The sequence below is a fragment of the Nycticebus coucang genome, chromosome 3 (genome assembly GCF_027406575.1).
Source record: "Nycticebus coucang isolate mNycCou1 chromosome 3, mNycCou1.pri, whole genome shotgun sequence".
Taxonomy (NCBI): Eukaryota; Metazoa; Chordata; class Mammalia; order Primates; family Lorisidae; genus Nycticebus; species Nycticebus coucang.
The window spans coordinates 69244672-69266553 of record NC_069782.1 but is presented as its reverse complement, the minus strand read 5'-3'; the positions used below and the strand labels follow the sequence as shown (position 1 = coordinate 69266553).

The 21882-nt window shown below is 48.7% G+C and overlaps 2 protein-coding genes across 12 annotated transcripts in view; both read right to left on the bottom strand.

Annotated features, from left to right (window-relative positions):
- The window catches only part of LOC128582208 (cytochrome P450 4F3-like), a 28403-nt gene extending 18135 nt beyond the window's left edge, over nt 1-10268 (bottom strand). For 3 of the 6 annotated variants that reach the window (XM_053585894.1, XM_053585893.1, XM_053585896.1), the window contains exons 1-4: nt 9654-10268; nt 3033-3177; nt 1366-1419; nt 1147-1274 (exon numbers count right to left, since the gene is read on the bottom strand). In XM_053585894.1, the coding sequence (XP_053441869.1) occupies nt 1147-1274; nt 1366-1419; nt 3033-3177; nt 9654-9851 (525 nt within the window). In that variant the 5' untranslated portion in view covers nt 9852-10268. Of the gene's footprint in view, nt 1-1146; nt 1275-1365; nt 1420-3032; nt 3178-9276; nt 9494-9653 lie in introns of all 6 variants that reach the window. The other 3 variants (XM_053585891.1, XM_053585895.1, XM_053585892.1) reach the window with 3 other exon arrangements.
- A 3371-nt stretch (nt 10269-13639) lies between these two features.
- LOC128581490 (ultra-long-chain fatty acid omega-hydroxylase) overlaps nt 13640-21882 on the bottom strand; it is a 76242-nt gene continuing 67999 nt past the window's right edge. For 5 of the 6 annotated variants that reach the window (XM_053584408.1, XM_053584410.1, XM_053584411.1 and 2 more), the window contains 4 exons: nt 20611-20744; nt 19207-19271; nt 18155-18237; nt 13640-17645 (listed from right to left, as the gene is read on the bottom strand). In XM_053584408.1, coding sequence (XP_053440383.1) covers nt 17468-17645; nt 18155-18237; nt 19207-19271; nt 20611-20744 — 460 coding nt within the window. In that variant the 3' untranslated portion in view covers nt 13640-17467. Of the gene's footprint in view, nt 17646-18154; nt 18238-18785; nt 19037-19206; nt 19272-20610; nt 20745-21882 lie in introns of those variants that run through there. The other variant, XM_053584413.1, reaches the window with a different exon arrangement.

The following is a 21882-nucleotide window of genomic DNA, read 5'->3' as shown; positions in this document are numbered from 1 at the left end:
ACCCCACTGCATTCCGACTGAGGCAATAGGTCAAGACGCTGTCTCTAAAAAGAAATTAATTAATTAATTTTTTAAGTTAGCTATTGTTACCATCTTCATCATTAGCATAGTGCTACATGATTGCAGAAATCTCTTCAATTTTTCATCCCTCACTCTTTGCAATGAGATTTTCAGCTCCTTCCATCAGGGGATGGAGACAGAGTCTTCATCCCTTGAATGTGAGCTGGTCTTGGACTTGATTTGGCCAGCAGAATGGTAAAAAAAAAAAAAAATTATAGTGTACTTAGTTCTGAAACTAAGCATCTTGCTATGAGCTGTGATACCACAGCACTCTACCCAGGGCGACAGCATGAGTCTCTGTCTCAAAAAAAAAAAAAAAAAGAAAGAAAGAAAAAAAGAAACTAAGCATCCAGGGGTACTAACTGTCTCTGATCCTTCATGCTAGCAAGCCCAGGCTAGCCTCTTGGAAAATAAGGGACAAATGGAAAAAGCCAGTTGGCCCACCCAGGCCAGTGAGTTTTAAAGTAGTTTGTTTTGCAAAAAGAGCTACTCTGCAACCTTTGTCATTACTGCCTTAAGTTTACAGGACTTCTGTGAGGGAAAGTAGAAAGTACTACCTTCCTTTTTTTGAGACAGAGTCTCACTGTGTCAACCTCAATAGAGTGCAATGGTGTCACAGCTCACAGTAACCTCAAACTCCTGGGCTTAAGCAATTCTCTTGGCTCAGCCTCCCAAGTAGCTAGGACTACAGGCACCCACCGCAATGCACAGCTATTTTTTTTTTTTTTTTTTAGAGACAAGGTCTCTCTCTGGCTCAGGCTGGTCTCGAATTCATGAGATCAGGAAATCCACCTGCCTCAGCCTCCCAGAGTGCTAGGATTACAGGTGTGAGCCACTGCGCCTAGCCGAGAGTACTGTCTTCTGAGCACCTACTCATAGCAAATACATAAGTCCATTACATCAGCTTGACCATTCCTTATGTGGCGATTATTATCCCCATTTCACAGATGAAGAAACCAAGGCTTGAAGAGGAAAAGCAATGGTCCCAAAGCCACCCAGCAGAACTGGAATTCTGGACCAGATCTGCCTGAGGTCCCTCCCCTTTTCCCAAAGCTCCGGCTGGAACCTTGGGCTCAAGGGACTCACATGCATGATGTCTGCACTCTTGTTGAAAATCTTCATATAAAGCTTCAGGATTTCAAAGTGGAAGGCAGGTGTCAGCAGACGGCGGTGGTGGCTCCACTTGTTACCAGCACTCAGCAAGAGCCCATCCCCTAATAGAAACAGCCAAGAACAGTGGGCCAGGGCAACACCTTCCCCTGCCCCCCTAGTGTGTCCCCAACCCCCTTCACCTGCATTACTCACCCAGCCAGGGTTTTAGGAAGCCATAGAAAGTCATATCCTTGGGTGTGACGGTAGCTGACGTGAATGAGGACAGTCAAGGGACAGAAAGAGGGGTAGGGAAGGGATTTAGGGTGAAGGTGGAGGCTCCCAGACAGGGGTCTGCAGTTCCCTCCTCCAAGCCCAGAATAGCAGGAAGTGGGCCAAGGTCAGAGGAAGCAGGGAGGTGGGGGAGGTGTGTGGGACCCAGACCAGGCTGCTGCAGACACTAGAGCAATGCCATACTCTGACGTGGCACAGCACATCCCATTGTGCCTTCACATGGCTACTACATGGCCCAACATGTTCTGCAACACCTGAGCACAGCCCAACACTCCACAAAATACCTTTAGAGGGACCTAGGACACTCTGACTGTCTTCTCACCCCCTGGCATTTCCTGACATAGTCCTGGGGCATGAGACATGGCCTGACAGTTTTTACCATGTTCCTGTCCATGGCCACAACATACATGACATGCTCTGAAATGGACCTGAAATGATCTGACATGACCAGACTCCAGAAAGGATTTAAATTTGGTCCTGTTAGTGTCCCAGGTGTGGCCCAGGCATAACACAGACTCCTCAGAGTTCTGTTCCATTCTATCCTAAGCTCTAAGTGCTTATGGTCAAGGGCTCTTCTATACTCAAAGAAACCAGAGGATACTGGTTAGTATACAGAGAGTATACTACCCTCTCAAATGCTGAGCTCTGCTCACTAAGATGAGCTGCCACAACTCCCTCCAGCCATTGGAGTAACCCCCAAGGCTGACCAGACACAGTTTATCAATCTGGGGGTTTAGTGGATCTTCCCCCACAATACTCCGAACATCTCTTCTCTCCAAAATCACCTTTCAGCTTAAGGGTCTCTCCCATCAGAGGAGCTGGGAGCTAACAGGGAAGCCTCAGTATGCTGTGTGACCTCGAGAAGTCATTGTGCCTCCCTAAGCTTCAGTTTCCTTACCCAGGAAATGGCCACCTCATAAGGAATCTGGTGGGTGGATGGCTATAGTGTCTCCCCATCCAGCAAACATCTTCCTTCTTTTCAAATCAGCAGCCCATCTTTACACCTCCCCTACTTGAAATCCAGGTAGTTGGGAGGGTGGACATTCAATGCCAGCCTCTGTTCCAGAGTTAAGTGTGTGATTCTAAGTCTTGGCAATTAAACTGCAGTGATTGGAGAAGGAATTAGGCCTGTGGGCAAGGCAATTTTAAAGGAATCTTATGACTTTTTCTGGAACTACAGGGATTTTTCCATGGAGGTTGAGATTCTGGGACCAGCATAAGAGTGAAGCCATCGCAGAAAAGTACAGAACCAAGAGACAAAGACAGATTCCTGATGGCATTGTTTAAACACCTGGACCCAGCCATGCCTGAAGGCTACTCTCCCTGGACTTTACAGTCAATAAATTCTCTTTCTTTGCTTAGACCACATGGGGTTGAGTTTCCATTACTCACAAGTGAAAGAGACCTCAGCAGCCAGAGAAAGAGCCAGGGACATGCCCAGACTCACCCAGCAGGTTAATGGCAGAGCCATAGTCTCTATTGGATATGCAAATTTCCCTGCTCAACCTACCCTGCCCAGTGGTGGGAAGGCCTGGGAGCAGAGGCAGGGAAGAGGCTAGGGGCAGGGAATAGGCTCCTGGGAGATATACCTGGGGCCTGGAGCAGAGGGGCAACGAACTTAGGGTGGACAAGTCGCAGGATGGGGCAGAAGGGGCCCATCCACCAGAGGTGGACATCACGGAAGTAGTGGCCCAGATCCTCCACAAGCCGCATGCCCTCTTCATTGCTCTGGACCTGGAAATGGTCAAGGTTGATGCCAGGCCTGGCAGGGAGCCTCAGAAATTACCACTGCCCACTGCGGCCTTCTGCCCACCATACACCCCCACCCCTCTTGACCCTTCTGCATGGATTATTGGTCTATACTCTTACTGAATCATTTTTTCTGTGCTAGTCTCACCCCCTTCTCTCTGTCTTCTCTAGAAGATCTGTAGTAATGAATTGAGGGATGTATGGATAGAGTGAGAAACAGGATAGATACATATGACAGACAAAAATGAGAGATAAAGATATAGAAATATAGAGATATGGGTACATAGATTATGAAAGAACAGATAAATATAGATAAAAGATAGGGAAATAGATATAGAGATATGGATATAAAATGGTAGATATAAATTGATAGGTGATAGATAAACAGGTTGATAGATTCAGGTGAGAAATAAAGACTTATATATAGAGTTATAGATACATAGATGATAGGTAGAGAGATAGGCAGATAAAGATAGGATGGATGAATAGAAACAAAAGATAAACATAGATACAACTAATGTCACCTCATCCAACTTTCCCTTTGTCCCCCAGTCCCAGCACAGCCTCCTGACACTAGCCACATCCATTCCCAGCTCTGCAGCAAGTAAGCGGGGAGCAGGTGTAGATATGCCTTTTCCCCAGACCCTGACTGCACCCCCAAGGACAGGCTCGACATCCTGGCAAGTAACCCCAGGCTGGAGTTCACAGGAGGATGCTCTGTCCCACCCTGAAGCTCCCATAACCCCTAGTGCCCAGGCTGGAAGCAGCTGGGAAAGACCTAAGGAGACACCCAGAAGGAACTGAGAAGGAAGAGGAAGAAATGGGGGGAAGCCAGCCAGGGAACAAAAGCAGAGAAGGATAAAGGGGCACTACCTTAGTGTGGCTCTCCAGAAGCAAAGCCTGAATTGTAGACACTTCTACAAGTGCTTTATTGAACAAAAGAGAAGGAAGCTGAATGGGGCAAGAGAAAAAAATCAGGCAGATGTAGGCTCAGTTAACATCTCTCCTCCCCTGCTCACACACCCTCCATGGCTCCCAGTGGCCCTCAAAATCCACTCCCTCTCCTATCTCCCCTATCCCTTTTTTCTGCCTCTGACCCTGATCACTCCAGCAGAACCAAACTTCTTCTCTTTGCTCAAAAGCCAGGTGCTCACTGTCACCTCCAGGCTGTGGAGTAGGCTATCCTTCCATACAGAATATTCTTTCTCTTCTTTGCTTAAAAACTTCCTACTCATCATTCTGGACCAACTCCAAAAACCTCTCTTCCAGAAAGCTCACGTGCCTGCCCCAATGGCAGAAACTTGATTCCCCTCATGGCTTCCCTAACCCCATCTCTTCCTGGAACCAGCCTTGACTACACAAGATGTGGGGGTGTCTTAGTCTATCTCTGTATCTACAAGTTTGGGGATGTCTCCCCAGGGACACCAGAATGGGGGAAATTGGCAAATAAATAAAAGAAAGAAAAAGATGACCAAGGGCACCCAGAGATACAGGGGCCTTGGATTCTGCAGGGGCCATATACAAGCTGGGCAGGGAGGGATTCCGAAGCTTCAGGCGGTGCCATGGTGCCCACAACCAAGTGTTCCAAGTGGGTTCTTGGGGCATTGGCAACAGGCCAGGCACCATTGGGTGGCACAAACGAATGAGGAGAAAGATAGGGCCCAGTGACCTCTTAAAGCCATAGAGATAAGTGGCCAGAAGCCAAGTCAGGACCCTCAAGCCCTCCTCTGTGGGGGTAAGCTGCAAGATGGTTGTCACCACCACAGAAGGAACCACAGTCCATCCCCCCTGCAGCCTCCAGAGGTGGTGCTGCCTCGGTAGTAAATAGTGTGTCTGGGCTCTGTGTGGATGGAAGGAATCTCTGCTTCCTCCTGTTCTTTCTCTCTTGGGTCATACATGCCAGGGTAGAGGGAAAAGACCTACTCTCTGCCCACAGGGAGGCCAAGGTAAGCTCAAGAAGGCAGATCTTCTTTGTTGGAGCTGGGATGCTAGGTCGCTGGCCCTGACCCATGAAAGTGCCAGCTGTACAAGCTTGCTCTGGGTATGGCTCCCATAGGCGCCACAGAGTCCATTGTCTCAGTCAGGTCAGAGGTGCCTAAGCAACTCAAAGGTGCAGCAGCCAGTCTTAGTAGGAGCCTAGTAGGAGCTCAACTAGCTTCTCCCATGGCTATTTATAGAAGTGATCCCATGGCTGTTTACACCACAGGTGTGGAGACTGCCAAGCAATGATGTATGTTCTCTCTTGCTCTTTAACGAGAGACCAATCCCTCCCCATTCCCTTATTACCAGGGTGTTTCTTTTCAAGTGTCTCCTACATATTCCCCCCTTTTATGTATTTTAAGATGGATGTAACTGGGGGACCATTCAACTGGTCTTCTATCTGAATTGCCATGATAGCACACTGACCTGCCTTTCTTTTCTCTGTTTTTTTCTGTCTGTTCTTTTGCTGAAGATCTCTCTGGCCTATCTTTGTGTTTTGCCGAATGTTTCTGACCTTTCTTTCTTTTTTCTCTGTCTGTCTCTGGCCTATTTTTTTACCAAAGGTCTTTCTGGCCAGCCTTTCTTTTTTACTGAAAGTCTTTCTGGCCTGCCTTTCTTTTTTGCTGAAGGTCTTTCTGGCCTGTCTTTATTTCTTTTTTTTTTTTTTGCTGTTCTTTTTTCTGTTGACTGCCTTAAAGGGACGGGGGCAACAACCGTTCTAAACTGCTTCCTGTTGACAATGGAAGATGGTATGGGGAAAGCAGTTAGAGGTTCTTTCCCTAACTGATGAGTTCTTACAACCTGTTCCCAAACTTCTTATCCTTTTCTTACATTTATCTTTTTCCCAAACTTCTTATCTCAAACTTCTTATGCTTCTTCTTTTTGCCAAAAGTTCTGCATTACTCTGAGTGATGCTTCTTTTTGTTCCCTTTCTTATTAATGGTCAAAGGTCCCCCTTACTCTGAGCGGTGCTTCCTCTTGTTTTCTTTTTTACTATTTACCAAAGTCCACTTACTACTTTGAGCTCCTCTTTGGCATAGGCAAAGTTCCACTTTCCTCACGCAGGTTCCCCATCAATTTGACTAAGGATGGAGTGCCAGAAGTAAACTGTTTACTTTGAGCAGAGTTTCCCTCAGTCTACAGATCTGTTAGAGGTTCCACACCACTCGAGCAGCGTCCCTCTTGTTTCTTTTTTGTCAAAGGTCCTGCTTTCTCGAATGGAGTTTTTCCTTTGGATTAGTTAGAGGTCCTGCATTACTGGAGCAGTGTCCCTCTTGTTTCTTAAACTTCTTATCTATTTCTTCTTCCCCTTGCTATTTTTGTTTGCCAAAGGCTTCTCTCACCCCCTAGTCTTATCCTTCTCTGTCCCTTTTGTTTCTTATATATTTCTCCTCTCTCCAAGGTGTTCCTTTTCAGGTGTCTTCTATACTTCTTTCCCTGGGATTGTTTCCAGCCCCAGGAAGAACCACAGGGGGAGGTCCCCATGGAGGAAGTTTGTGGGTAGCAATGTGACCTCATGATGTATCCCCAGGGCTGGTCTCCACATCTTTTCATGTCCTGGCTGGCTCACATGGCTCCAGGTGCATGCTGGGGACCTTCCATTCTTGGAAGACCCCAGGGGAGCAGAGGGGAACTCTAACTGTCCATCAGGACAGCAGCTCTCACCCATGAGCATCTTCTGCACACCAGGCTCTGTGCACAGTGCATCCTGTACAGCCTCCCTACGGGCACGTCCATTACCACTGCCATTACAAATGAGAAGACTGAAGCCACATCCCTCAAAGGGGAGGAGAAGATTGGTTGGCTCCTGAAAATAGGTCCTTGCTGGTCCCTTGAGATGCCCTTTCTGAGGCTGACCACCAACCTGCTCCGACACAATGAACAACAGACATTTTCACCTTTGTGATCTGCCTCCTGTGCCCTGGAGACTGAGATGAGAATCCAAGGCATGTGCTGAGAATAGCCTAGAGAGGGAGAGTAACTCAACCAAGGTCACACAGCAGGAGTGGGTGGAGGAGGAAAGAGTGACCCAAATCAGGTTCCATGGCCAGCCAAGCCCTCAGAGGGGGAGGTGGAACTGTAGTAACTTTATAACATTCCCACTGGCTCCAGGGCTTGCTGAGAACATTCTAAGACCTGGAATCTCAGAAAACTTTCACGATGAGCTTGGGATATCTCGTTCTGTGATGAGCAACAAGATTGCAAAAAGCCTCTCCACAAGCTGAAGTTCTCATCCAAGGAGGAAAGAGAAGCTGAACTTTGGAAGGGAAAAGCTGGATGCTCGGCTGTTTGGCATTGGCTGACCAAAGAGAGGTGACAGCAGGTTCACTCATACTTGGGACATGGCCTCAACCACTAAGTCATTAAATGCCTACTGTATGTGAATCCCTGGACCAGGCACTGTAGATATAGTGTACACACACACACAATGATGCCATAGAATGGGAGAGATGGATAACAAACAGATAATTGGACAATTGACTATTTAAGCGTGAGCAGGTTCAAGTCAAAGGCCAAGGTCTAGGGAATCAAGGAAAGCTTTTAGAAGGAAGTTACACTTGTGCTGAAAATGGAAGACCAGGTGTCCACAGGAAGGAAAGAGCTTCCAGGCATAAGAGCAGCATGAGCAGAGTTTCTGAGGCAGGAAGGGTTTGACTTGTTGAGGTAATAAAACAGAAATTTTTATTAGCACATCCAGTGGGCAGATGGAACTGGGAATTGCAGCAGGGCTTGGCCAGGCAACATTTAGTCTTCATCCTTAGAGTGACAGATTTCCACCCAAGCAGTGGCATGATCTAAACCAAATTTCAGAAAAGTCTCTCCAGGACTGAGGGAAAGTGGACAAAGGGAGCAGAGGGGCAACAAGGAGGCATCCAGGAGACAGATGGCAGTGGAGGAGTCTGTAGGTGGCAAGAGGATGCAAAGAGGGGACTAATGGAGAATTGTCCAGGCAGCACTACCAAACATGCTGAAGGATGGGATGTGTGAGCAAGAGAAAGAGAAGTGGACCCCACAGTGTGAGATCTGGGCAACTGGTGGACTAGACCAAGGGCAGGGGCAGAGTAGAAAGGGGGTCATGGGTTCAGGTTCTCATTTGTTGTGATGAGGTGTTTATGAGACCCCACACACACAGGGAAGGGAGGCATGGCCTCCTGAGATGTGAACTTGGAACTCCTCCAAGGAAGGAACCGATGGTCAGCTTAGCTGGAGCCATGGGTGAGGATGTGGCCTTGGGAGAGAGGGAGGAGGGGCTAGGGCCCTGAGGGACCTCCATATGAGGAGGGGAGACAACAGCAGAGACAGAGCACTGACGGTGAGGTCCAGTGGGACCAGAGGAAGGCAGCAGAACCAAGAGAAGAGGAAGTTCTGGGAAAGACAGGGCAGTCAGCGAGAGAGAGAGAGAGAAAAAAGAAAGAAAGAGAGAGAGAGAAAGAGAAAGGAAGAAAGAAAAAGAAGGAAGGAGGGAGAGAGGGAGAGTAGAGGGAGGGAGAAAGAAAAGGAAGAAAAAGGAAGAAAGGAAGAAAAGAAAGCCCATTTGGCAAGAGACTTCTGCCCATGAGCAAATGATAGGAATCTAAGCAAAGATGCGGCAATAGAAGGGTTGAAAATATGCTCTCGGAGAGTAGAAGGGACTGGAAGTCCTGGGGGGGGTAAGACGAGAAGTAAACAAGGAAGCTGGAAGGAGAGGGAGTTGTGGTCAGGGAATGCAATACTTGAATCAATAGCATAGGAGGTGACATTCTTACAGGTACAGAAAATTCTAAGTATGATTCTGGCAATAGGGAGCTAATGGTGAATGTAGGAAGAGCCTCTGGGGATGAGGCCAGGATGGTGTGTAAGGAGCCTCTCCCCAGGAAGTTTGGCTGTTAGAGCAGAGGCCAAAGCAATCCCTCCTGAAGGGGAAAGGAATCAGCTTTTACCCAAATTGGACAAGGGGCCTGTTGAGACATCTTGGGCATGGAAGGCAGGATAAGAAAAAGGAAGTGCCTGAGGAAAGGTAGGGAGGGAGAGCATGACCACAACACTCCTCTGGCCTAGCTGTGCCCTGTTGGTTGGGGATAAGAGGGTCACAGAGAATTCATATGGGGAGATGTAGGCACTGACCTGAACTTAACAGAGCTAAGCCAAGCAGGGAGTAGACCGCTGAGGAGGCCTCAAGTCCAGTGATGAAGACTGTGTACCAGCCAGAGAGTAGAAGGGAGGGTGGTCACTGCTCTGTGAGCCCTCTCCAGGCAGCCCTCAAGGAGCATCGGTGTAGGAAGACAGACAGGGAAAGTATCCTAAGCAGCCTTGGGGTCAGGGACAAAGAGGAGAGAGAGGCCTGGGGAGGCACAGAAGAGCAATGAGGGAGCCACCTCCCTGGCTTCTCTGCCCTCCCAGATGCCAGCACATCTCAACCCCCACCACCCTGAGCCCCCTTCCCACTCCTTGGGAAGTCCACACACCCTGATACGCCAGACCCATCCTGCTGCCACACTCACCAGGCCCAGGTGACCCCAAAACCAATTCCGTTTTGGAGGCTGCGGGAAACAGCGGAGGCGGCGACAGTTGTCATAGAAGGAGTAGGTCCAGGCCAGGACACAGGCCACAAGCCAGGAGGCCCCAATCAGCAGCAGCAGCAGCCACGGGGAAGCTGCAACTGGCCCCAGGCCCAGCCAGGACAGGCTCAGCTGCGGCATCCTGCAGGGCAGAGTGCTGGAGGCAGAGTTCCTGAGGCTCTGGAGAGGGGAAAGGAACTCCAGGCCAGTACAGAGGGGCAGGGCCGAGGAGGGCTTAGAGATGGGGGAATAGGAGTTGAAAGCAAGGAAGAAGACCCAGGGACCCCAGAGGAAGAGACAGAGTGAGAGTGGAAAGAAGAAGGAGGAGGAGAAAGGAGAAAGAAAGCTGATTACAACCCAGAAAGGCCCAGCTGGAATCACTGGGACATTGCCAAGAGCTCAGTTACCCGGAAACCACCAGTCCCCTGGGTTAGCAGCCTGAGCTGCCCCAGTCTCAGGCACCCTCTCTTTATCCTGGGCCAGGACCCTCCAGCCCCACCACCCTCCGCCTGCACTTCTCTCAGGATCAGTTGTCCACACCACTTCCTCTCTCCTCCTCCTGAGACTTCCTCCCTCACACCTTACCTAGAGGAGGTTGGGCTGGGCTGGATCAGCCAATCCCTGCAGGCCTAGCTGCCTCCCTGGGCATTTGGCCAAAGCAGGAGGGCGGGACCAGCTGGATTGTGCAGAGAGGAACCAGCTCAAAGTAACACACTGTGGGAGCTAGATGTTTAGGGTCAGCGCCTCCCGCTCAAACGAAGGGCAAAGGTTTCTAGGTTTCTCTGGGCCCCCAGGTTTACAGCTATCCCTGCCAGGAAAAGGATGAACTTCAGAGTTCAGGTGCCAAGTGGGCAGAGCCAGGATAAACTTTGCAACAAAACATCTGAGCTCCTCTCCAAGCATGGGCTATGAGGACATCGCGCACTGTTTCCCAAAGAAGAATTAGGAGATAAAGCCTCCGGCCCTGCTGCATAGGATGGCAGGAGTTCAAGTACTGCCTCCAGACAGCTCAGACCCTAGGTTGAAAGAAGACTGCCAAGAACAGAAACAAAGACCCCCATCATCACTGGGAATTAATCCAGGTCAGATTCTGACGATAAAGAGCCCAGAGGGAAGGGCAAGCTTGGAGACTGGGCTCAGCATCCAGGGACAGAGGGGAGCCAAGGGGGGTAAAGCTGAGAAGGGCTGTGAGCAGACAGAGTTCAGCACAGGAGAGCCAAGCCGGGAATCACTGAGTGGAGTCTTTGTGCTTCCCCTCCTTGCTCTGAGTGTGGGCAGTGGCAGCTGTCCCTGAGATCAGACCTCCCATCTAGGAAATGAGATATTAGCCTTCAAGGAAGCACATCTTGTGCAGATATGGTCTCAAATTCCCCTGGGAGGGGGGTTATCTTAGCCCCTCTGAGGTCAGGCTCCAAGACAAAGAGGTGTTTGAAGGATGGAACTCCTGAGTGAGAGAATGGGGATAAATGTTTCTCCTGTGGTTGACTAAATTTGGGAGACATGCCCAAACTTTCCCCTTACATTCACATGCCTTGTAGCCCTATCTGATCCAGCTTAACATCCTAGAGAGTCTTGGAAGACCCTGGAACTCCCTCCCAAAAACTTGAGGTGCATACCTCTACTGGGATGGATCCAGCAGCTGACAGGTTCATCCATCCAGAGAAGGACTGAGGTGGGGCCAGGTTTCCCTAATCCAGTGCAGTGAGGGGCAACAGGGCTGCCCAGATGGGCATGGGGACAAGCAGGAAGGAAAATGAGGAAACAGGATAGTACAATAACTTCCACCAGACACACAGTGAAGTAATTAAACATTAGCACAGGTAAAACGGAATTTTGGCACATAGTAGGTGCTCATTGAATGTTTAGGGCAGAAGGGGACTTTTGCAGCCATGAGCTCTAAGAACTAGATACTCAAAATGTGGTCTGCAGACAAGAGTAGCATCTTCATTACCAGCAGCACCTCAGAAATGCAGAATCTCAGGCTCTAACCCAGACCCTCAAAGGTGACTGCTTCAGATTCTAGTTATCAGCCTTTGTCAGACTTACAGCATGGAAATATCTTCTCCCACTCTGAAAGCTGCCTATTTGCTTTACTTGTGGTACCCTTAGCTGTGCAGAAGCTTTTTAGCTGGATCATGTCCCATTTATTTATTTTTGGTGCTCATATCAATTTGAAATTTAAAAAAAAAACTTCCCCCATCTCTTATCTTCCCATAAATATTTCCTTATTTGAAGTAAGAATCACGGCTACCAACGCGACTTACTAATCCTTCAGAAAGAGATTGTAAGGGCCCAATTCTTCAAGAAAACATCTTAAAATGTCAGTCTGGCTTATGGCAAAATTAGAAATTAGGGAAAGGACTTTATCTGGAACTTCGATACCACCTGAGGAGAAGGAGCTCTGGCCCCAGTCACTTAGGGTATCACAACCAGCCACCACCTATCAGTGTTCTCCTGTGTGCCAGTTACTCAGCACTGGCATCACAAGAGCATCATGTGATTATCCCCATTTTACAGACAATGAAACTAAGGCTTAGAGAGGTAACATAGCCTATAAAATGTCCTGCCACTTAAAAACAAAAGTGATGGCTTCAAAGTTTTTTTCATTATCCTCAACAAGATGAGGAGTCCATTTCCCTTTGCCTTGAATATAGACAGGCCTGGGACTGCTTAACAATGGTGCATGGTGGAGGTGGTGACATGACACCACATTTAACAGGGTGAAACATGCTAGAAAGTAACTGAGGTGGCTGTTCTGGACCCGGTGATCAATGAGGGACTCCTCATGAGGTGTTCTCTGAGTAGAAACACAAATGATATGGGGGAGTGTGCCGTGTATAAGGACCAGCTCTCAAAGCTACACCAAGAGTGTAAAGATCCAGCACACATGCTCATTCTTGCTTCTATCCTCAAATGTCATGAGTTAATCAAGACTCAAGGTGCATCAATCAAGAGACATGGGAGAAACAGGAAGTAGAGACACTGGAGACCAGGACAGTAATTGATGAAAGTTAACCCAATATTTACATCAGAAGCACCTGTTGAGGTTTCATTCATCAAGAACTTGAAACCCAGCAGGCCCCTTAGGCCACACTGAGGGCAAGATCAACTGGTGGAGCTGCCAAATTCCTGACCTGGGTGGCAGCAGACCACATGCACTGGATTGGGCGGCAGAAAGCATGGGGGGAAGCTCTGGGAAAGTTCAGAGCAGTGATTTTCAACTGGTGCGCCATGAAAATTTTTAAAGATCATTAATTAAATTATTTTTGAAAGAAGTTCAAAGATGAATAGAACCTTCTCTAAAGAAGACAGACCACTGGTTAACAAACATATGAAAAAATGCTCACCGGCTCAGTATAGTGGTTACGGCGCCAGCCACATACACCAAGGCTGGTGGGTTCAAAACCAGCCCAGGCCAGCTAAACAACAGTGACAACTGCAACCAGAATAGCCAGGCGTTGTGGCAGGCGCCTATAGTCCCAGCTACTTGGGAGGCTGAAACAAGAGAATCACTTAAACCCAAGAGTTTAAGGTTGCTGTGAGCTGTGATGCCATAGCACTCTACTGAGGGTGACATAGTGAGACTCTGTCTCAAAAAAAAAAAGAAAAGGAAAAATGCGCATCATCCCTAATTATCAGAGAAATTCAAATCAAAACTACTCTGAGACATCACCTAACCCCAGTAAGAATGGCCCACATCAAAAAATCTCAGAGCTGCAGATGCTGGCCTGGATGTGGAGAGAGGGGAACACTTTTACGATGCTGGTGGGACTGCAAACTAATACAACCTTTTTGGAAGGAAGTAATAGAGAATCCTCAAAGAACTCAAACTAGACCTCCCATGTGACCCTGCAATCCCATTACTGGGCATCTACCCAGAAGAAAATATCATCCTTTTATCATAAGGACATTTGCACCAGACTGTTTATTGCAGCTCAATTTACAATTGCCAAACTGTGGAAACAACCTAAATGCCCACCAACCCAGAAATGGATTAACAAGCTGTTAATGTTATATGTATACCATGGAATACAATTCAACCACTAAAAATGATGGTGACTTTGCATCTTTTGTATTAACCTGGATGGAGTTGAAACACATTCTTCTTAGTAAAGCATCACAAGAATAGAGAAACAAGAATCCAATGTACTTAATTCTGGTATGAGGACAATTGATGACCTAGTACATGGTGGGAGGTGAGGGAATAGGGGAGCAAAGAGAGGGAAGGAGGAATGGGGTAGGGGGTCACAGTGTGAGACACACCTCTTGGAGGCAAGACATAGTTATAAGAGGGACTTTACCTAACAAATGCAATCAGTATAACCTGGTTCAGAGCTAGGCTGCCTAAGAGCTAGACTGAGGCCACAGCACTGTAGCCTGAGCAACGGAGTGAGACTCTGTCTCAAAAAAAAAGGTTTTTATATGCAATTTTTTAAAACTGAAAGAAATCATATCAAACTGTTGAGTTGGGGATGGAGAGCAAAAGTAAAAAGTGGGAGTATTTCCTTTTTAAGTTTCTACCCTTACAACTTGTTCCCTGTTCATTCCATGTCCCTTAGCTGAGAGTACACAAACACACACCTCAGAGTCAAAAAACCCCTGGCCAAAGCTGGACTCGTCCACTGTTCAGCTATGTAACCTTAGGCAGGTGACTTGCCCTCTCTGAGCCTCATGTCCCTCCTCAGTAAAAAGGTCACAATGAGAGGAGAGAACCAACACGTGTGTCTTTGGGTTCCCTGGAAGTAGACTCTGATGCAAGGGATTTGGGTGCAAATACTTTATTTGGAGGTGATCCTAAGACAAAATTTTAACTGCCAGTTTCTTTGGGAGGTGATCCAAGGATATAACAGCAGGGTGGTGGGGAGCTGAGACTGGAAGGAAAACATAGCAGTTAAGCTGAGGTGGGAGGACCGCTTGGGCAGAGCTCAGGAGTTTGAGACCAGCCTGGGCAAGAGCAAGACTCCCTCTCTACTAAAAATAAAAAAAAAAAAATTAGCTGGGCATTGTGGCAGATGTCTGAAATCCCATCTGTTCAAGAGGCTAAGGCAGGAGGATTGCTTGAGCCTAAGAATTTAAGGTTTCTGTCAGCTATGACGATGCTATGGCACTCTACCCATGACGACAGAGTGAGACTGTCTCAAAGGAAGGAAGGAAGGAAGGAAGGAAGGAAGGAAGGAAGGAAGGAAGGAAGGAAGGAAGGAAGGAAGGAAGGAAGGAAGGAAGGAAGGAAGGAAGGAAGGAAGGAAGGAAGGAATAGCACAGCAGTTAAGGGAACTTATTTGAGGACATTTCCACTGTGGGCAACTGAGGCTAAGCCTTGCCTGGTACCTCCAGGAATCAGCACAGAACATGCACCTCAAAGTGATCCCAGAGTGAGCAAATAGGTGTATTTATCTGCTGATACCCACCTATAATTACTCAGAGATGCTTCCAAGGGCACCATTTCTCCAGAATATTCTGCCAGTACTTCCGAGGTCACACTTGGAGATCGGGCAGGGGGCTCTGACAGTGGCTCCAGCAATGAGCAGGAACACAGCCCAGTGTGGACAGTTACCCCACATGTGGGCAAACTTATATACATTCACATGAATGCACATGCATGCATTGTCAGTCACACCCACATATATTACATACACATGCATGCATACACTCGAACACACGCACGCACAGGCACTCAAATTCACATGCAGTCACACAGTCACACTCAAACACCAGTGCATATGCTGAACTAATCAAAAAAGAAATCCTTAGAGCCTGTTGTCTCCAAACCATCCAGTAGAGGGAACATCCTTCACACTCAGAAGAGAAAAGAGGTTCTCACAGCAGCTCAGTGAAAAGGACCAGGCCTGGGTGTGTTTTGAGATTGACTCCCACAGGTGTAGCAGAGTCCTGGGAACCACAGACCACATGCTCCCTCCCCTTACTCTCATTCATTAACCCTCAGGGCCCTTAGCAGAAACTCAATGCACACTACAAGCATGATAATCCTGGAAAATCCACACAGTAAGGGAAAACTCGGGTGCAGAGAAGGGCAGTCCCGTGCCCAGAGCTACCATTCTGGGGTCTCAGTTTCCATCTCTGTTAAGTAAAATAATAGGCTGTGTGTGGTGGCTCATGCCTGTAACAGAACCCACATATGTCACTTCTCAAAACCAAGATTTTTTGCTGGCATATGGCAGTTGCAACGAGAAGAGGCAGGAGGTGTTTGACACATGATGTGTTCTTGAAGCCCTAAAGCCAGTTGGCGCTCATACATTTCCCATTCAGCCCAGGAGTGCCTTGACAGGCAATCCCAGCAGGTGCTACCTCCTTCAGTGTTCTTCCCCTTGACCTCCACAGCTAATCACCTCAATCCACAACTTTCCTGTCTTGACCTCAGCGTCCCTCTTTTCCAGGATCAAAACCTCCAATCCTCCCCCTCACAAAAGCCACCTCCATGCCAGCCCTGCTCACACATCCCTCATGGTTCCCTATTGCCCTCAGTAAAAAGCCTGTGAATTTGGCCCATGTCCACCACCCTTCCTCCACTCTGCCTCAGCTCCCCAGATCCAAACACTCCAGGTCCTTGCGAGTTCCTTGAGCACTATGTGCTCTCCCTCAACTCAGAGCATCTGCAGATACCCTTCCTTCTACCTGGAATGCTCTTCCCTCCCCTTGTCACCCACTCAACTTCTCCTACTCCAGTACCAAAAGAGTTCTGACCCATCTCCCATTTCCCTTTTATGTTCACCCTCCTCCAGCAATGAGCAGGAGCACAGCCCAGGGCCATGATTTGAAGCACTTGTCATGGCTTGTAAATAAACATTTACATGCAGAATTTGTTCAGAGTACGTCTCCAACCCTCTGCTAAGGCAGGAATTGGTCTTAGAGGCACTCCTGGCCCAGCTCCAGCAGACAATTAATAAGTGTTCTGTTGAGGAAATAATGAAATGCATGACTGTCCCCAAAAATGAGTTTATGCCCTAAGACAAATGGCTTCCCAGCCTCCTAACCCACAGCTTCCCTCAGTTACTTCTCAACTGTAAGGAACCCTTCATATCCGTGTAGGGCTACAGGTATAAGAGGCTGGCTGAGCTGGGGTTGGGATGGGGGGCCGGCAAGGTCTGTATCCCCTGCTTTTATTCTACAAAAATCAGAACATTCACCAAAGGTCTTTTGTACAAAGGAGGAAGGAAGGAGCTTGCAAGGGTCTGGGTTTACAAAACAACAAAAAAGCAAACAAGCCAAGTCCTGGGATGCAACCTGCCACCCCTATGAGCTGAGCACCTCAGGTGGGTGATGTCACCGGTTCAGGCTCTGACCTCAGGCTCCAGCTTCCAAGTCCTCAATTTAGAAGTCACCCTGGTAGGTCCTGAGTCAGAGAGGTGGGTCTCGGGTTCTCATCCTCAGAAGGTTCAGTAGGCATAGCCTGAGCACCTGGAGCCTCAGGACCGAGGCCCAGGAAAACCGCAGAATTCTAGCGGTGGGACTGAGTCTGGTGTAGGGTGGCCAAGTGTGGTGCCTCAGGCAGGACAGGTGCAGGAACTCAGGGGGTGGTGCCTAAACCTCAAGGGGCCGGTTCGAACTCTCAGTGGGCGGAGCCTCTCCTTGAGCAGGGTGGCAAGCGCCATCAAGCTGCTAGACTGCAGAATCCGGTCCCACAGGAGCTGAGCCTGCACTTCCAAGGGAGTGGTCTATGCCCCCAGGGTGTTGAGGGCGGGGCCTGGGCCTTTCTGGCTGGTGCCTGGATCCCCAGGATTCGCAGAAGCACCCCTTGCTCAGGCTCGCGGAGATAGCGGCTCCACATTGAGCCAGATGCCACTCTCCGTGCGCAGGATGAGCTCCGGCTTCCGCCGCACCTTTCGCGTTCGGTCCACGCTCAGGCGGAAGCGTAGCAGCGTTAGCGCTACCACCACGCGCATCTCGGCCATGGCGAAGCTCTGTCCGATGCAGTTCCTGCAGGAAAGGGGACAGGGCTCAGGCCCAGCTGCAGTGTGAATGGGACAGGGGAAGGGCAGATCTTCGGCCTCATAGGCCTCTCTAAAATAAGGCAGGCATCCTGGGCAGCCTGGGATAAGGGTTAAAGTGAGACCACAAGAATCCCTAAAATTAATGTGACTTTGGGGTCGAACGTGGTTGAATCCTGGCGCAGCCTCTTACTAGCTGTGTTTCCTGGGTTAATGGACCTCCCCAATCTGTAAAATCGGGGACAATGATGTGGTAGAGACATTGGGAACACTGAAGCCCAGAACTCTGAGTCTGGCACACAGTAGGTGCCCAATACCCAGCGATGCCATGGCAGAGTCTGCTTTTAGGGGGGCTTCTTGGTGGACTGGGGGGATGCAGAGAGGATGCTGGGCTGGTGAGTGAGATGTGGACTCTGCTCCTGACGGAAACATCCCTGATCTTCCACTTGCTCTCTTCCGCCCACACCTGGTTTGGACTGGGGGAAATCCATGAGTTACCTGGGTCCTGCAGAGAAGGGTACGTAAGCCAGTGGGGAGCGCTGCTGTGGGTTTTCTGGGTCAAAGCGGTAGGGGTTGTACACCTAGACAGGAGTAGACTGGGGGTGAGTCTGGGGACTGGCCCAGCCATCCCAGCCTGGCTCCCTCCCTCAGCCTCTGGAGAGCAGCTCAGGTGGCTGGAGAGCACCTCAAGACCTTCTCTTCCTTTCCACCCCACACTCACTACAGTGCAACCGCATCTGCATCCTTCTGTTGTTCAAAGCACACTCAGCCCATTCCCACCTCAGGAACTTTGCACTTGCTGTTTCTTCTGCCTGGAACACACTTCTCCCTGTTCTCTACACCTTTGAGTCCCAGCTCAAACATCTCTTTCTCTACAACCAACCACCTGAGCTAAACCACCCACCCCCATGAGTTTTTCTTTCTTTCATGCATTTATCAATATACAAAATAATTTTTTTTCTGAGACAGTGTCTCACTCTGTCCCCCAGGCTAGAGTGTCATGGCATCAGCCTCACTCACAGCAACCTCAAACTCCTGGGCTCAAGCGATGCTCCTGCCTCAGCCTCCCCAGTAGCTGGGACTATAGGCCCCTGCCACAAAACCTGGGTAATTTTTCTATATTTAGCAGAGACAGAGTCTTCTTCTGGCTCAAGCTGGTCTCAAACTCTTGAGCTCAAGCAATCCACCCACTGGAGCCTCCTAGAATGCTAGGATTATAGGCATGAGCTACTGTAACTAGCCCCAAAATGAGCTTATTTGCTATTTCCTCTCCCTGAACTTCACTGTGAGCTCCATGAGGGCAAAGGCAGTATCATCTTCTGTCTTCACTGTCCATCACAGGCCCAGCACACAGTAGGTGCTCAGTATATATTTGTCAACCTAATCAAATAATGAACAGATGAATATATGGGGGGATGTTCAGTCACTGTAAGAGCCCTGGTGTCTGGCTCCCTGACTGGCAGTGGGGAGGCCCTCCTGCTCCAGGGGCTGCCCCTTCTGGGGAGGAATGAGCTGAGAGGGCAGGGAGGGTTGGTGGGGCAGGAGCTCACCTTGGAGTCAGGCCACACTGTGGGGTTGTGGTGGGTTCCATAGATGCTGACCAAGCAGATGATTCCTGTGAGGAGAATTAGGGTCAGCAGGCCAAGTGAAACCAGAGCTTCTTCCATAAATCTCCCCTTCCCTGTGTCTCCCTGAAGCCATGGCATTCCCATATGCCATCTGCCATCATTGCCTATCCAGCCTTCCCTGAAAAAATTCTGCTGTCCAATCCACTCCCCCATCTTTCTCTAAGAGGACCACATCATTATCTTTCTGTCTGCCACGCTACAGAGGGATCCTTCTCACACACAGATCTGACATTGCTCCTCCTCAGCTCAAACACCTCCCTTGGCTCCCTACTGCCCTCAGGATTGAGTTCAAGCACCACCATCTGGCAGTCAAGCTGCACCCTGAGGCTCTGCTCCATAAAGAATACTTACTCTTACCTCCCCAACCTCCAAGGATCACCTCCTCCATTCTCTCATCCAGGTAGCCCTCCCTGCTTTACTCCCTAGACAGAGCTATCTCTCTGCATATTTGAGCTGCGTCTAGGGGTGGAGAACCTGCAGCCTTGGGACCACATGTGGCCTTCTGTATCCTTAAGTGAAGTCTTTTGATTGAATCCAAATTTTATGGAACAAATCCTTTTTTGTTTTTTTGGTTTTTTTGTTTTTGAGACAGAGCCTCACTTTGTCACTCTCAGTAGAATGCAGTGGCATCACAGCTCACAGCAACATCAAACTCTTGGGCTCAAACAATCCTCTTGCCTCAGCCTTCCAAGTAGCTAGGACTATAGGTGCCTGCTGCAATGCCTAGCTAGAGTTTCTATTTTTGGTAGAGACAGGATCTCACTCTTGCTCAGGTCAGTCTCCAACTCCTGAGCTCAGGCAATCCACTGGCCTCAGCCTCCCAGAGTCTTAGTATTACAGGCATGAGCCACTGCACCCAACCAGAACAAATCCTTTTAATAAAGGAATTTGTTCTGTGAAGTTTGGATTTGGTCAAGTGCCACACTTGGGGATCTGGAGGGCCACATGTGGCCTTGAGGCTATAGGTTCCCCACCTTTGAAGGGACCTGGGGATGAAGCCACTTTAGATGTCCAGCATCACCCAGGACAGGGCTGATCTCCAAAGGATATTTAGCAAGTGAATGAAAGTGATCCTCCCCTACCTGCACCCTCACAGTGCCAACCCTGCCATACTGCCTTCCTGCCTTTCCACCAGGACTCACGCATGTCAATCACACACACACAACTGGGTTTCCCCTAACTCCCCAAAAGCAACAGGCACGTAGAAAGCTGCCCCATCTATAGGGATAGTGCACATGGGGCAGGCATGGTCAGGCCCCCGTGGACGACAAAGCAACCACATCATCAGGGACAGAGCACCAGCATCAGAGGGCACATGGTGGGCACCTTTGGGTATGATGCGCCCGTCTGGGAGCTTGATGTCCTCCGTGCAGCGACGAGAGACAAGAGTCACGGGTGGGTACTGACGCAGGCTTTCCTTGATGCACATAGTTGTGAAGGGCAACTGAGTCAGGTCATCCCTGGAAAGAATGAAACTGTGACTTGAGGCCAGGCCACAGTGACCCTCCCACAAACACACACACACACTCAAGAGCAGCTGGGCAGGTTCTCTTTTAAAGAAACTTTATAGCTGGATGCAGTGGCTCATGCCTGTAATCCTGGAACTCAGGTAGACCGAGGCAGGAGGATTGCTTGAGGTCAGGCATTCAAGACCAACCTGAGCAAGAGTGAGATCCCATCTTCACCAAAAATAGAAGAGAAAAAAATTAACTGAGTGTGGTGGTGTGCACCTGTGGTCTCATTTACTCAGGAGGCTGAGGCAGGAGAGTCACATGAGCCCAGGAGTTTGAAGTTGCAGTGAGCTATGATTGTGCTCCTGCATTCTAGCCTGGGTGACAGAGAAAGACTTTATCTCATAAATAAATAAATACTTTATATTGCTATCACAAAGGGCAAACAGTAACCCTACTGTAAAGCTTCCATACATACAAATACCATTGCAAAAACAGAAAAGTGTTATTAAATTGTAGCGAGATAACATCTCCTGCTCAACTCTTCAAACTTGAGGCATCTTCTCCCTTTATTACAAAGGCAGATTTGCTGGGCAAGGTGGCTCATGTCTTTAATCCCAGATACTCAGAAACTGAGGTAAGAGGATTGCTTGAGGCCAGGAGACTGAGACCAGCCTGGGCAACATAGCAAGACTCCCTTCTCCAAAAAAAATTTTTTTAAATACCTGGGTATGGAAGCACACCTGTAGTCCCAGCTTCTTGGGAGGATCAAGCAATATAGCAAGACCCTATCCCACAAAATTAAAAAAAAAAAAGGCAGATTAACAAAGTGTATGGATACAGTGGCACCAAACTGAGAGTGTCTTTTTGAGGTCATAATGCAAAAGGTTGAAAGAGAACAGAAAAGAACTTTCTCACTGTGCAAGTTGATGCTATTAAATGCTGTGTTTTCCCTGCATCACCCAGAATCAGCTCTGACAGCAGACATCTAAAAGAGACTGGATTATTGTTGCTCATTCTCCACTTCCCCTCGGCATTAGAACCAGGCACTTGTGCTCTTTGCTATATGATTCTGCAGAGACTTTTGCTTGGTGAATGGTGTATATTCTCTGCCCTATTCATATTGGCCTTGGATATGTGACTTGCT